This window comes from Argopecten irradians, chromosome 5 (assembly GCF_041381155.1).
Source record: "Argopecten irradians isolate NY chromosome 5, Ai_NY, whole genome shotgun sequence".
Classification (NCBI taxonomy): Eukaryota; Metazoa; Mollusca; class Bivalvia; order Pectinida; family Pectinidae; genus Argopecten; species Argopecten irradians.
In genome coordinates, this window is record NC_091138.1 from 1,765,254 (window position 1) to 1,783,350 (window position 18,097).

An 18,097-nucleotide genomic window follows, 5' to 3' on the forward strand; every position below is an offset into this window, starting at 1 on the left:
CTGAAGTAGTCTGATTTGTCCGGTTGATCGGAGATTTCAGTTACTATCACTGTTGTTATGGCCCCTATCTTAGCAAAACTGAAGGTAAAACAGGTGAGTAAATCTTACCAATCACCGAGGCTTCATTGAGGATTACAAAGGATCTATACCAAGACCGTCGTTTGATCATCTCATTTCTTTTGATGTACCGGTACATAATATACACAAGTTGTGGCGTACAGAGCTTTCAGTTTATAATATAACATAGTATAGGGATCCATTGACCATAGTAGTAACTAACATAGTATAGATGGATCCATTGACCATAGTAGTAACTAACATAGTATAGGGATCCATTGACCATAGTAGTAACTAACATAGTATAGATGGATCCATTGACCATAGTAGTAACTAACATAGTATAGGGATCCATTGACCATAGTAGTAACTAACATAGTATAGGGATCCATTGACCATAGTAGTAACTAACATAGTATAGGGATCCATTGACCATAGTAGTAACTAACATAGTATAGGGATGGATCCATTGACCATAGTAGTAACTAACATAGTATAGGGATGGATCCATTGACCATAGTAGTAACTAACATAGTATAGGGATCCATTGACCATAGTAGTAACTAACATAGTATAGGGATGGATCCATTGACCATAGTAGTAACTAACATAGTATAGGGATCCATTGACCATAGTAGTAACTAACATAGTATAGGGATGGATCCATTGACCATAGTAGTAACTAACATAGTATAGGGATGGATCCATTGACCATAGTAGTAACTAACATAGTATAGGGATCCATTGACCATAGTAGTAACTAACATAGTATAGGGATCCATTGACCATAGTAGTAACTAACATAGTATAGGGATCCATTGACCATAGTAGTAACTAACATAGTATAGGGATCCATTGACCATAGTAGTAACTAACATAGTATAGGGATCCATTGACCATAGTAGTAACTAACATAGTATAGGGATCCATTGACCATAGTAGTAACTAACATAGTATAGGGATCCATTGACCATAGTAGTAACTAACATAGTATAGGGATCCATTGACCATAGTAGTAACTAACATAGTATAGGGATCCATTGACCATAGTAGTAACTAACATATAGTATAGGGATCCATTGACCATAGTAGTAACTAACATAGTATAGGGATCCATTGACCATAGTAGTAACTAACATAGTATAGGGATCCATTGACCATAGTAGTAACTAACATAGTATAGGGATCCATTGACCATAGTAGTAACTAACATAGTATAGGGATCCATTGACCATAGTAGTAACTAACATAGTATAGGGATCCATTGACCATAGTAGTAACTAACATAGTATAGGGGATCCATTGACCATAGTAGTAACTAACATAGTATAGGGATGGATCCATTGACCATAGTAGTAACTAACATAGTATAGGGATCCATTGACCATAGTAGTAACTAACATAGTATAGGGATCCATTGACCATAGTAGTAACTAACATAGTATAGGGATGGATCCATTGACCATAGTAGTAACTAACATAGTATAGGGATCCATTGACCATAGTAGTAACTAACATAGTATAGGGATCCATTGACCATAGTAGTAACTAACATAGTATAGGGATCCATTGACCATAGTAGTAACTAACATAGTATAGGGATCCATTGACCATAGTAGTAACTAACATAGTATAGGGATGGATCCATTGACCATAGTAGTAACTAACATAGTATAGGGATCCATTGACCATAGTAGTAACTAACATAGTATAGGGATCCATTGACCATAGTAGTAACTAACATAGTATAGGGATCCATTGACCATAGTAGTAACTAACATAGTATAGGGATCCATTGACCATAGTAGTAACTAACATAGTATAGGGATCCATTGACCATAGTAGTAACTAACATAGTATAGGGATCCATTGACCATAGTAGTAACTAACATAGTATAGGGATCCATTGACCATAGTAGTAACTAACATAGTATAGGGATGGATCCATTGACCATAGTAGTAACTAACATAGTATAGGGATCCATTGACCATAGTAGTAACTAACATAGTATAGGGATCCATTGACCATAGTAGTAACTAACATAGTATAGGGATCCATTGACCATAGTAGTAACTAACATAGTATAGGATGGATCCATTGACCATAGTAGTAACTAACATAGTATAGGGATGGATCCATTGACCATAGTAGTAACTAACATAGTATAGGGATCCATTGACCATAATAGTAACTAACATAGTATAGGGATCCATTGACCATAGTAGTAACTAACATAGTATAGGGATCCATTGACCATAGTAGTAACTAACATAGTATAGGGATCCATTGACCATAGTAGTAACTAACATAGTATAGGGATCCATTGACCATAGTAGTAACTAACATAGTATAGGGATCCATTGACCATAGTAGTAACTAACATAGTATAGGGATCCATTGACCATAGTAGTAACTAACATAGTATAGGATGGATCCATTGACCATAGTAGTAACTAACATAGTATAGGGATCCATTGACCATAGTAGTAACTAACATAGTATAGGGATCCATTGACCATAGTAGTAACTAACATAGTATAGATGGATCCATTGACCATAGTAGTAACTAACATAGTATAGGGATCCATTGACCATAGTAGTAACTAACATAGTATAGGGATCAGTATAGGGATCCATTGACCATAGTAGTAACTAACATAGTATAGGGATCCATTGACCATAGTAGTAACTAACATAGTATAGGGATGGATCCATTGACCATAGTAGTAACTAACATAGTATAGGGATGGATCCATTGACCATAGTAGTAACTAACATAGTATAGGGATCCATTGACCATAGTAGTAACTAACATAGTATAGGGATGGATCCATTGACCATAGTAGTAACTAACATAGTATAGGGATGGATCCATTGACCATAGTAGTAACTAACATAGTATAGGGATCCATTGACCATAGTAGTAACTAACATAGTTTAGGGATCAGTATAGGGATCCATTGACCATAGTAGTAACTAACATAGTATAGGGATCCATTGACCATAGTAGTAACTAACATAGTATAGGGATCCATTGACCATAGTAGTAACTAACATAGTATAGGGATCCATTGACCATAGTAGTAACTAACATAGTATAGGGATCCATTGACCATAGTAGTAACTAACATAGTATAGTATAGGGATCCATTGACCATAGTAGTAACTAACATAGTATAGGGATCCATTGACCATAGTAGTAACTAACATAGTATAGGGATCCATTGACCATAGTAGTAACTAACATAGTATAGGGATCCATTGACCATAGTAGTAACTAACATAGTATAGGGATCCATTGACCATAGTAGTAACTAACATAGTATAGGGATCCATTGACCATAGTAGTAACTAACATAGTATAGGGATCCATTGACCATAGTAGTAACTAACATAGTATAGGGATCCATTGACCATAGTAGTAACTAACATAGTATAGGGATCCATTGACCATAGTAGTAACTAACATAGTATAGGGATCCATTGACCATAGTAGTAACTAACATAGTATAGGGATGGATCCATTGACCATAGTAGTAACTAACATAGTATAGGGATGGATCCATTGACCATAGTAGTAACTAACATAGTATAGGGATCCATTGACCATAGTAGTAACTAACATAGTATAGGGATCCATTGACCATAGTAGTAACTAACATAGTATAGGGATCCATTGACCATAGTAGTAACTAACATAGTATAGGGATGGATCCATTGACCATAATAGTAACTAACATAGTATAGGGATCCATTGACCATATAGTAACAGTAACTAACATAGTAGTATAGTATAGGGATCCATTGACCATAGTAGTAACTAACATAGTATAGGGATGGATCCATTGACCATAGTAGTAACTAACATAGTATAGGGATCCATTGACCATAATAGTAACTAACATAGTATAGGGATCCATTGACCATAGTAGTAACTAACATAGTATAGGGATCCATTGACCATAGTAGTAACTAACATAGTATAGGGATCCATTGACCATAGTAGTAACTAACATAGTATAGGGATGGATCCATTGACCATAGTAGTAACTAACATAGTATAGGGATGGATCCATTGACCATAGTAGTAACTAACATAGTATAGGGATCCATTGACCATAGTAGTAACTAACATAGTATAGGGATGGATCCATTGACCATAGTAGTAACTAACATAGTATAGGGATCCATTGACCATAGTAGTAACTAACATAGTATAGGGATCCATTGACCATAGTAGTAACTAACATAGTATAGGGATGGATCCATTGACCATAGTAGTAACTAACATAGTATAGGGATCCATTGACCATAGTAGTAACTAACATAGTATAGGGATGGATCCATTGACCATAGTAGTAACTAACATAGTATAGGGATGGATCCATTGACCATAGTAGTAACTAACATAGTATAGGGATCCATTGACCATAGTAGTAACTAACATAGTATAGGGATCCATTGACCATAGTAGTAACTAACATAGTATAGGGATCAGTATAGGGATCCATTGACCATAGTAGTAACTAACATAGTATAGGGATCCATTGACCATAGTAGTAACTAACATAGTATAGGGATCCATTGACCATAGTAGTAACTAACATAGTATAGGGATGGATCCATTGACCATAGTAGTAACTAACATAGTATAGGGATGGATCCATTGACCATAGTAGTAACTAACATAGTATAGGGATCCATTGACCATAGTAGTAACTAACATAGTATAGGGATGGATCCATTGACCATAGTAGTAACTAACATAGTATAGGGATCCATTGACCATAGTAGTAACTAACATAGTATAGATCATTTAGTATATGTATAGGATCCATTGACCATAGTAGTAACTAACATAGTATAGGGATCCATTGACCATAGTAGTAACTAACATAGTATAGGGATCCATTGACCATAGTAGTAACTAACATAGTATAGGGATCCATTGACCATAGTAGTAACTAACATAGTATAGGGATCCATTGACCATAGTAGTAACTAACATAGTATAGGGATCCATTGACCATAGTAGTAACTAACATAGTATAGGGATCCATTGACCATAGTAGTAACTAACAAAGTATAGGGATGGATCCATTGACCATAGTAGTAACTAACATAGTATAGGGATCCATTGACCATAGTAGTAACTAACATAGTTTAGGGATCAGTATAGGGATCCATTGACCATAGTAGTAACTAACATAGTATAGGGATCCATTGACCATAGTAGTAACTAACATAGTATAGGGATCCATTGACCATAGTAGTAACTAACATAGTATAGGGATCCATTGACCATAGTAGTAACTAACATAGTATATAGGGATCCATTGACCATAGTAGTAACTAACATAGTATAGGGATCCATTGACCATAGTAGTAACTAACATAGTATAGGGATCCATTGACCATAGTAGTAACTAACATAGTATAGGGATGGATCCATTGACCATAGTAGTAACTAACATAGTATAGGGATCCATTGACCATAGTAGTAACTAACATAGTATAGGGATCCATTGACCATAGTAGTAACTAACATAGTATAGGGATGGATCCATTGACCATAGTAGTAACTAACATAGTATAGGGATCCATTGACCATAGTAGTAACTAACATAGTATAGGGATCCATTGACCATAGTAGTAACTAACATAGTATAGGGATCCATTGACCATAGTAGTAACTAACATAGTAGGAGGGATCCATTGACCATAGTAGTAACTAACATAGTATAGGGATCCATTGACCATAGTAGTAACTAACATAGTATAGGGATCCATTGACCATAGTAGTAACTAACATAGTATAGGGGGATCCATTTGACCATAGTAGTAACTAACATAGTATAGGGATCCATTGACCATAGTAGTAACTAACATAGTATAGGGATGGATCCATTGACCATAGTAGTAACTAACATAGTATAGGGATGGATCCATTGACCATAGTAGTAACTAACATAGTATAGGGATCCATTGACCATAGTAGTAACTAACATAGTATAGGGATCCATTGACCATAGTAGTAACTAACATAGTATAGGGGGATCCATTGACCATAGTAGTAACTAACATAGTATAGGGATCCATTGACCATAGTAGTAACTAACATAGTATAGGGATGGATCCATTGACCATAGTAGTAACTAACATAGTATAGGGATGGATCCATTGACCATAGTAGTAACTAACATAGTATAGGGATCCATTGACCATAGTAGTAACTAACATAGTATAGGGGATCCATTGACCATAGTAGTAACTAACATATATGGGATCCATTGACCATAGTAGTAACTAACATAGTATAGGGATCCATTGACCATAGTAGTAACTAACATAGTATAGGGATCCATTGACCATAGTAGTAACTAACATAGTATAGGGATGGATCCATTGACCATAATAGTAACTAACATAGTATAGGGATGGATCCATTGACCATAATAGTAACTAACATAGTATAGGGATGGATCCATTGACCATAGTAGTAACTAACATAGTATAGGGATCCATTGACCATAGTAGTAACTAACATAGTATAGGGATCCATTGACCATAATAGTAACTAGAGTATCGAGGATGACCAAAAGCTTAAGGAACATTCAAATTACCTGTGGTTGATGATACGAGTCTAAACAGACTGTTTCTGTCTGTGGACCAATATATAGGACTATACCAAGTAGGACCACTGCATCACCCACTTGTCTACTATTAATGGTATTTGGTAAAACGAGACCAACTTATCACTGCCCCAGAACATGCACTCGTCTACTTCAGTGTCCATAACACTAAAACAAGCAGTTCAAATTAATCAGAAATCAGATTTAGATCTTTACTTCTACAATGCTGGATAAAAAATGGCAGTCCGTTGTTGCTGTCTCATTTGTTGCCTCTGTATAAACTTACTAGAATGCATTAACTTAAAATCTTAGTAACAATATAACACTGATTGGAAAGTTCCCTAGGGAGGGGGAGACAATCACTGCATCTCTTACTTATTCTACCATGGAAACAGATCTGCAGGAATTCCCGAAGATGAAGTCTAATTAGAATTTAATTTAATAAACATTTTGTGTTACTAGTAAATGTTTGTGACTATTGATAAATCTGCAAGGACACAAAAAATCATGATCTGACTGGTTAAAGACAACAAAGAATTATTATTGTTTTAAAATAAGTTTATTTTGTATTATGTAAGACCACAGATGAAAATGCAATGAAAACACTACATAATATATATGTTAATTCTACAAAAGAATTTTGGCAGCGAAAACAGCAAGCAGAATCTATCCATTGAAGATTTTAAAACAAATATTTGAAGGAGCACCATTTATTTATACATATCAAACATAAACAGGTTTCTGTTAATCTAAAACATGGAATTGCTACAACCTACTCAAATCCATCAAAATAAAGTGGATTTGTTTAACTTATAAAATAGTGAGACAGTGAAAACTAACAAAGAAAGACAAATCTGACATCACTCGCGGCGAAATGAAAGGAAGATTGACCAATGGAAACAGGAATCTCAATTCAAGTACAAAGTAATCTTATCCACCTGCTCAATTCACTGAGGAGCGAGATCTACAAAAGTAAATCTAACACGGGGACAAAGTAGTTGTATTCTATACACGCCATTATAGATATCGCACCAATAAAGATGTGGAGGGATGGAACTCAATGAGAGAATTAATAGTAAACTACATAGTATTAATCTGTGTGGCACAATCTGACCTGGATTGGTGTTTTTGATCGAAATTAAAGGCGGAGTGGTATGTAGCCCAATCTGATTAAAATTCATATAGTCCACTTACACTTGGATTGTGTATAAACCTGACAGATTTCACAATCAACCTTTGTTTATCAGGCAAAAGGAGTTACATTTAATAAGATTGTCCTTATAAAGTTATCTGTTTATATGATTTGAACTTGTCAAACTTCTTATTGTACTTCTGTCCCATTGATGTAGTCAACCTTTCTTTACCGAAAATAGGTATCCTGTAATACCGTACATAAAACCTACCTCAGCGAACACCTGTGTACAAACACCACCTGTGTACAAACACCACCTGCTTAATAAGACCACTCTTCAGGGTCCCAAATGGTCAACTTGACCAGAGGACTATAAAGACTATTTAGTCTGTAAGACAGGCTTTACAGACTGTTTACTGTAATATATCACTATTTGTGATAAGAACAATACATGTACACTCATCTTAATATAAATCACAATCTCAGATAATTGTATTTTTTTTTTTTATAATTTGGACACTTCTTACTTTGATACATGTATCATTAAAATAAATTATAAAAAAGGTACTACATATTTTGGCTTAATACATGTAGTTTACTACATCACAGTACATTGTTACTAAAATGTTGTCTTTATATTCTTGTTCAACATTTCTATTGATGATAAAATCACAGTAATTACAACATTATAATGATATACATGTACAGAGAAGACAACTACCCAGTATTGTGATCATCAAATGTCTGGCTTGATCAGCCCTGGAGTATGATTACTGCCATAATCTGTAGAGTTAAAGTACCACCTCAGACTGGCCTGTAATACAGGATTTTCTAGGTTTAGAGAGTGAGAGGTCACTATATTCAGACATATATCCTGTGTAGAGGACTGGCTGATGCTGAAATATTACCAGGACGATTGGCAGTGTATAGGTTGTTCCCAAGAGGTTCTCAAGAAAATTGTAATGTAATTAACTAAACATATCACTGATGCTGATAATTATCCTCTTCAGTTGAGATGAGTTTTTCATTTGAAAGATGCTTGTACGCAAAAACCTTTTCTACAATAAACAACAGCATTTTGACCTTAAATTTGGTATTTTGCCGAAGATAACAATATAGATACATGGCATACCAGTTATTTGTGACAAACAAAGCACCTGTACACACTGAAGCACATGCATTGTTACATGAGCGCACATGTTCATCTTTTAGATGTGTTGTAATACAAGAGGACAGACTGAGAGATCTGCCAGTAATGTGGATTCTGATTCCAACGCAACAAGATGAAGACAACATGTTGACACATCCAGGTGTTATAGGCTGTACACTGTCAGGTCCTGGTAGGGGAAATATTGCCAGGCCATATCACCTAAACTATGGACTTATTACACATATATCCTCATTCTTGGCATGGTCTTCATCAATAAATGCTGGCAATGTGACAAGTTTAATCAGATATGCCAAGATTGAATTCCTGCCATACCTGAGGCTGTAACAACATCCAAACGAAACAGTCTATTCTCCTAATAATGAGACTATATGATACATCTACCAAAGCCATGGACATTTTATACTAGGCTTGTATCATACACATCATCATAGGACAGAGATAGGTCCCGAGGACAGAGTCACTATATCAAATGCTACAACATATCCATGCCTTAGTCTTTTTGAATATTTCAAATGTATTCAATATTCATGACATTGTAAATTTTAAATGTATTCAATACACTCGCAACATTGTAAATTTTAAATGCATTCAATACACTTGCAACATTGTAAATTTTCAATGTATTCAATACACTCACAACATTGTGAATTTTCAATGTATTCAATACACTCGCAACATTGTAAATTTTCAATGTATTCAATACACTCGCAACAATGTGAATTTTAAATGTATTCAATACACTCACAACATTGTAAATTTCAAATGTATTCAATACACTCACTGTCACAACATTGTAAATTTCAAATGTATTCAATACACTCGCAACAATGTGAATTTTAAATGTATTCAATACACTCACAACATTGTAAATTTCAAATGTATTCAATACACTCACAACATTGTAAATTTCAAATGTATTCAATACACTCACAGAATTGTAAATTTTAAATGTATTCAATACACTCACAACTTTGTAAATTTAAATGTATTCAATACACTCACAACATTGTAAATTTTAAATGTATTCAATACTTACAACATTGTAAATTTTAATTGTATTCAATACACTCACAACATTGTAAATTTTAAATGTATTCAATACACTCACAACATCGTAAATTTTAATTGTCAATACACTCACAACATTGTAAATTTTAAATGTATTCAATACTTACAACATTGCAAATTTTAAATGTATTCAATACACTCACAACTTTGTAAATTTTAAATGTATTCAATACACTCACAACATCGTAAATTTTAATTGTATTCAATACACTCACAACATTGTAAATTTTAAATGTATTCAATACTTACAACATCGTAAATTTTAAATGTATTCAATACACTCACAACTTTGTAAATTTTAAATGTATTCAATACACTCACAACTTTATAAATTTTAAATGTATTCAATACTTACAACATTGTAAATTTTAAATGTATTCAATACACTCAAAACATCGTAAATTTTAAATGTATTCAATACACTCACAACATTGTAAATTTTAAATGAATTCAAAACACTCACAACATTGTAAATTTTAAATGTATTCAATACACTCACAACATGGTAAATATTGATCTTGTTATAAAACAGTAAAATATGCAAGTTAAATAACTGGTTTTGGACATTGTTTACTGCTAATGGTAACATATATTATGCCTCAAGCCAATAGTAATTTTAGCACACATATATAAACACTTACAAATGTAAAACAAACTACAGATAAATCCATCAAATATAAAAAGTAAGAAACCTTGTAAAATTTGGTGTAAAATCGTTAAAAAAATCAGTCTTAGAAATTTTGGTCAAGATATAAATCACACAGTATACTGTATTCAACTTTGGTCATTTTGAGGAGGAAAAAATTATCATGTTTTTTTTTTTTTTTTTTTACATTAGTACACATGTTGCTTGTCACTTTTAATACTCATATCTACATACAGTTATCTTTAAGCATAGGGAAGTATTTCTAAATAATTCCTATATGAGTACTACCATTTAATCTTTACTCCTATAACTTGACATTAAGTAAAGTTTCTTTTTTTTATCTCAACAAAATTCACAAACAATACCATGGTCCCGCCAACATGAAGATGATGAGTTTCGACTGTGAATAACACTGATCTCTATTCTGTCACTGTTAACCTGTACTTTAGTGACAGGATACTGAAGTAAAGAAACTACTGAAAACCACTATATTTTTGCTTAGGTATACAATATTTTGCTTCTTTGTTGTTTTATCATATTTTGCACAACATTTAAATTCACATTCGATATCTCTCACAAAATTAAGCAGATTTTGTGTCTCGCAAAAAATGAAGTGGTTTGTACATAAAATGACAGTAATCTCCCATTAGGTTAATTCGTAACATGTACTGTAAAATCCACTAAAACTTGTCTACTGGTAATTATACAGTACAATGGGAAAGGAGAAAACAGACCGATCAAAAGCACATACAACTGGCTAATGGAGTTACCTTATCTTGGTTCACAAGGTATTACAGGCACAAAACCCCTTTTTTAACCATTGAAAGATTAGTAAAATAACAATATCATAGACCTATTATAATCACATTTATAACATATGCTGCAGCACCTGTGTGAACTTATTACTTACATCTATTATGAACATGTAAATATTTCCAAATGAACTCTATAAAGATGGAAGACCAATTCAAGACAAAACTCCCATCTCCAAATTATCTTAAGATGGGAGACAAACTCCCATCTTCAAATTGTCTTAAGATGAAAGTCAAATTCCCATCTCCAAATTATCTTAAGATAGAAGACTAACTCCCATCTCTAAATTATCTTAAAAATGGAAGATAAACTCCCATCTTCAAATTATCTAAAGATTAAAGACAAACTCCCATCCCAAATTATCTTAAGATGAGAGACAAACTCCCATCTCCAAATTGTCTTAAGATAGAAGACTAACTCTCATCTCCAAATTATCTTAAAAATGGAAGATAAACTCCCATCTTCAAATTATCTACGGATGGAAGACTAATACACTACATATATAAATGACAACATGAGTGTAAACAAACATGACAACATGATAATTAAACACCAAGCACTATAAGTGATAATTAAACACCAAGCACTATAAGTGATAATTAAACACCAAGCACTATAAGTGATAATTAAACACCAAGCACTATAAGTGATAATTAAACACCAAGCACTATAAGTGATAATTAAACACCAAGCACTATAAGTGATAATTAAACACCAAGCACTATAAGTGATAATTAAACACCAAGCACTATAAGACGCTTCCTACATGTAACACTGTTTACTCCTTGGCCAAGGGAGAGTGATATCTTATTCTTACCTGATAATAAACCAATATCTGGTTTAGTAATGTTTTAAAATCTGCTTTTCTCGCCTCTCCTGGACAGATTCGGTGTTAAATATTCTATTTTTCATTCATGAATGCTGAAAACTAGGGGAGATAATCAGTGAAGTGCGCAAATAAAACATTTCAGTATTCAATATATTAGATGTTTTAATGACCAAACGTTACATGTAGGTAGTACCACTTTAGGTTAGAACTTGGCACAGGAAACTACTGTAGAGACAGAACATTATTGGTGACCCTGCAATTTAATAGACAGATAAAATAGGTTTGAGTTTGATTTTGTATATATTACAATCTATATAACAAGATTAGAACTGTATTCTTAAGCACTCAGCATTTGAGAATAAATATAATGTTCACATACCTACATAACTACATAGTAAACATTCAATATACTAAATGATGACATGCCATAGCCTTATAAGGCTAGCAGACATTTGTATAATAACCGGATTGATTTGGCACCAAACACATCCTGGTGTAGTTTAGAAATTCTCTGCTTCTAACTTACTCCTCATCTGAGGAAGACGAGGATGTGAAACTCGATCTACGCTCGGGAAGAGGAGTATTCTCGGGTAGAGGAGAAGATCTAGTCGGGAGAGCCTCCGGGGAGGAGAGAGTGTTCCTCCTCTCTGGTGACACCCGAGTACTCGACGAATCCTTCTGAACCCTGTCTGAACTGTCTTTGGTATCTATTGAGCCAAATTCAGAAGTTGCAGGCTCGTCAATTGACAGTTTTTGTTCCCTGTTACTTAGCGACAGCTTTTTATCAGCCCTACGGAGACTGTCTTCCCGAGATTGCACATGTTCACGTCCCGCCCGCTGTATAGCTACCGTAGCCTCCATATCAATCATGGCGTATTCAATAGTGTTTGATTTTAGTGATTTTTGAGAGGCTTTACGAGATTTTTTTGAAGCCCTATTAGACGAATGAGAAAGATCAATTTCAGCATAGTTGAGTTGAGGTTCGATGAGCTCTGGTGGTAGAGACATAGAATATAGCGGTGATGATGGTGGGGTCATATCGATGTTCATGTAAGTTCTTGGAGGACTGAACCTCTCATGGATACGTGACGACACTGAACTGTCCGTACGAGTAAATTTCGGCACATTGGGGGACTCTCTTTCCCGGCTATAAACACTGGTCTGGGACGGTGAACATGACTCAAATGTGAACACGGTGTCCCCGGAGGGAGACTGTGGGGTCTGGGCAGGACTAGAGCTGAGACTGTCGTTATGTGGACGACGGCGCTCTACCATTTTATACTCCTTCCCTGACCGGGGTCGGAGCAGTGTAGAGGCGGGACTGGTACGGACTCCTCCCTCGTCACAGCTGGGTAGACTACTGTCCAGTGATGACATTGATATGGTGTCATCCTGTTCACAGTCTTCCTCTACCTCGACCACCAGAGCCTGAAACTTATCCTCTGCCACAGCCGGCTTCACTGTAATACAGAAAACACCATACCAATATTAACCAGAGATTGGCCAAAGCAAACAGCTAAATGTCAATTCTCTTAGAAAGAAGGACACATCATGACATCAGAGAAGATGTAATTTTTACAATACAGAAATTTGTTTTTTACCAAAATAATATGCCAGGAATATTATACTTATATATATCACTATTAGACACATATTACCATTATTATAAATTTAAGAATGACTAATTCTTACCTTCATGTGAGTTGATTGAGTCCCTAGGGACCCAGACATTCTCCTCCTCCTCCATGAGAGGGGGTGGGGGTTGTATCCTCAGAGTGGCCCTAGCTAACTCCTTTTGGAACACTGGGTCCACACTTCCTCGTTTGGGTGTGTCGGACACACTAGACAGTTTATGACTGGTTTCTTCAGTATTACACACCAAGGGCACACTCTCCGGTACGGGCGACAGCGGACAGGGGTAATGTTTTAACTTAGGAGGGACAAAGGGAGGCAGGGAAGACACATGTTTTACAATGGCTAAAGCTTCTTCTTTTGGTGACAGAGCTTTACTTCCATCAGTCGGTAAACTTCGCCGCTTTTTATACTCACTGGTACACTTAGTTTTTACCTTGAACAAATGCTGATCGTCAAATGAGGTTGATTTTGATCCATGCTTGAATAGCTCTATTAACTTTTCATCATCAGTTTTACTACTGCTGCTACTCTCTGATTCTGTAGCCTCGAGTAGCTTCTGAGGATCGGATTGAAAGGCTGTGTACACCATGGAGTCAGGCATCTTATACTTTTTATACTTATTATGGAGTAAAAGTTTCTGGGCCTGTTTATCAGATAGATGTTCACAATCGTCGTCTCCGTTTTCACTGCCAGTACTACCACACGGCCCCCTGTAACCTGACTGGGACCGGCCCCCTTTACTGATGTCATTCAGTGAACTGGAATCTGAACCAGTAAACTCATTATCACACTCGAGAAGCTGCATTTCATCGTCAAGTGATAACGAGGAGAAATAATTGCCTTCATTTCCCTGATGTAAGCCACGCACTTTATCACTAGTAGAAGACTTTTGATCAAAGAAACTTGCACGATTAGGAAAGCTTGAGGACCTGCGATGGTCACTGAGCGACAGGTTAGGACTGTGGTGTTGACCACATGATGATGAAGACGAGTCGCTGGACTGTGACAGAACACGTCGCAACTGTACTGGCTCTTTAGATGACTGGTACGTGCTGCGCTCCAAACAACTTTCACTAGAACTGGACGCCAGGAGATTTTCCTGACTCTGAGACATACTTTTCCTATTGCCGGAGTTTCTCCTGATGAGACGAGTGAGAAATCCTGGGTTCCTACTTGACCCCTCACTGACCTTTTCAGCCTGAACACTATTGGTCGTATTGCTGGGTGGCCCACACGTTGAGTTTCTAGTGGGCTTATTACTGGTCGTCGTGACGACGTGCTGCTGAAAGTTCATTAGGTTAGGGAAAGGTATTGCTGTGTTGTCAATGTCTGACGTGTCACTAATAAATGATGTGTCGGCAATGTTCTTCGTTAAATTCAGCGTACTTCCATCGGCCGTTAAGTCAATAGACTGGTGATGTCTACGCTGTACCAACTCAGTAGAATTATTTTTCTTTTCTGTGTGGAAGTTTGTCATCAGTAGATAGTTCTCCTCACGTATGAGAGACGAGTTTGATGATGCATTGTAGGATTGATTTAAGTTGGTAGATTCAGGTTGGTCATCCTCTAAGACATCTGAGGCACTATAAGACCGGCCATAGAGAGGCCGGGTGTCCTTATTTACACTTTGTCTGGCTTTAAAATCATTCTCATTTTCAAACAGATTTCCCATTTCCATGTAAGCTCCCTGTGGCGAGACTGCGTTCTGTTGTTGTCTTTCGTTCTTATTGACAGCTTTCCTAGTTGGAAGCTGAACAACTTCGCGACCACAATCAACCTCGAGGTCCTGCTTTGGTGGTTTCTCTTTCTCAAACCCACCCATCAGAAGATATGAATCACATGACTTATTACACTCTTCCCGTTTGTTCTGTCGGCTGTCCTTTTTAGGGTACTGATAAAGTGACGAGGGATCCACTGGAGCCTGAGGTGGTTTACGAGATCGATAAGGAGGAGGCGGTGGCTGGTTGTGTTCGTTGCGACTTAGACTTTTTTTAAGAAGTGCTGGTCCTTTAGGTGGCAGTGCGGGTGGAGGAGGGGAGGGTTCCCTAATCGGGAAGTCATTGGCGTATATATTCTCTTCCTTAGTCACACTTGAGACAGATCTACACGAGAGTTCCGATTCAGAAGAACTCTTACCTCTATAATTAATACTATTTCTATGATGCCTTGGAGATGTTTTCACATTTTCCTTATTTGAACCTGATCGTCTTGTTCCATGTTTTTTATTTGAAGGAACACACGGAGCACTCCAATTCCCACTATCCGCACAAGAAGAGGACACATGGACGTGACTATTATCAACATCACCAATATCATATTTCTCTAAATTCACGTACGGTAGCGGAGCAGACATTTTAGAATGTGACGGTATCCGTTTTAATTTTGACACAAGGTTAGGACTAAGCAAAGTATTCTCCTGATAAAATGAACCGTTATTAAAGGCGGGATGTATATTGTCTGGACGTCGGGACGACTTCTGGACCTTTCCAGGTATAGGTGGGGGTCTATTTCTGTCGCGCCTACTCCTTCCCCTCCGAGGATCGTCACGCTGGCAGCCCTGTAGACACATAAAACAATGTTATAAAGACATCTATGGTAATTAAAACATGGCAGTTCTCTGGTTTTAAATGAATTAATGTTAGCACATTTATTGTCTGGTTATCTACATCTACAATGTCTGATTTTTGTGTTTCATTTCAATTTATCATCATATTTGTAAATTTCATAGGGGTAAACAAACACAAACATTACAAAACTAATTTTAACAAATAATCACCATGCAATTTAGGATTGAATGCATATTCAGTGATAAATTTTCATTATCTCATAGCTCCTAAATTCAGCTTGGATGAAGATAAACTACATGTATTTCAGTTTTAGCATGACAAAGCTATGTCCCTGTGAGAAAATTTATAAATAATGGGGAAAAAAGGTGAATCTGTAACAGCAGAATGCATATATTTAATATTTTATATCCTGCAGGTGTGCCTTGGAATTTTGTTTGGTTTTTCCGAAACCTAAGTTATTTTCTAATGATGTTCCCTATAAATAATACCAAAATAGACAGATTGCTGTTTTTTGCCCTACACATGTACTGTAAGCACAACTCCTATATACCAGAGGATAATGATATTAGGCCACCTGGCACGGTTAGACTAGTTATATAACACACCTGGACTGTCGATACGTGTGGTGCACAAGATAAAACCAGACTACACATCTCATTTTTGATATGTTCTATAAAATGTGTGCGATTAGTCAACGACATATAATTTAATGATAAGGTTAACTACTGATACAGGATCTAAATAGAGGTCCTCTTCACCGGACTCAAAAACAACAACCAAAATAATGTATAAAATAATATAAGAAAATGAGTTATAATTTACTTTAAAACAGATGTCGTTTTTGCTACAGTTTTGAAAACTTTATAAATGCTATGCACAGCTTTTTTAAACCATACACTTTATCTGTTAGATAGACAATTAATTATATACCCACCTATGAACTAAATAAAGTTACTTGAATTGTAGCACTGCCTTTGTAGTAAACATGTGAACAACACATTTATGGTAATTACAAAGTAATTTTCAATTGCTACCAATGATCCTTTTATAATATACTGTACATGTATTTGTAATCAGTGTGTTATGAACAATGTTTATAATGAAGTAATTTCATTATAATCGTATTATCTTGATTCAAAACTATTCAATCAATAGTGAAACAGTTCCTTGAGATGAAACTTCAATAATTTATCAAAGTTATTTAGATTTGAACCTATGATTAATTACCTGTAGCATTTCTTCATCATGATATATTACCTGTTATGTTTCCATAAATTGAAGCCTAATAATTACCTGTAACATTTCGTGAATTGAAGCCTAATAATTACCTGTAACATCTCTTGAATTGAAGCTTAATAATTACCTGTAACATTTCGTGAATTGAAGCCTAATAATTACCTGTAACATCTCGTGAATTGAAGCTTATTAATTACCTGTAACATTTCGTGAATTGAAGCTTAATAATTACCTGTAGCAATTTGTGAATTGAAGCCTAATAATTACCGGTAACACCTCATGAATTGAAGCCTTATAACTACCTTTAACA

At 35.6% G+C, this 18,097-nt stretch overlaps 1 protein-coding gene across 1 annotated transcript in view; it reads right to left on the reverse strand.

Annotated features, from left to right (window-relative positions):
• Positions 1 to 7,351: 7,351 nt before the first annotated feature.
• The window catches only part of LOC138322631 (uncharacterized), a 45,730-nt gene continuing 34,984 nt past the window's right edge, over positions 7,352 to 18,097 (reverse strand). The window contains exons 7-8 of the mRNA XM_069266621.1: positions 14,042 to 16,541; positions 7,352 to 13,809 (exon numbers count right to left, since the gene is read on the reverse strand). Of these exons, the coding sequence (XP_069122722.1) occupies positions 12,872 to 13,809; positions 14,042 to 16,541 (3,438 nt within the window). The 3' untranslated portion in view covers positions 7,352 to 12,871. The remainder of the gene's footprint in view (positions 13,810 to 14,041; positions 16,542 to 18,097) is intronic.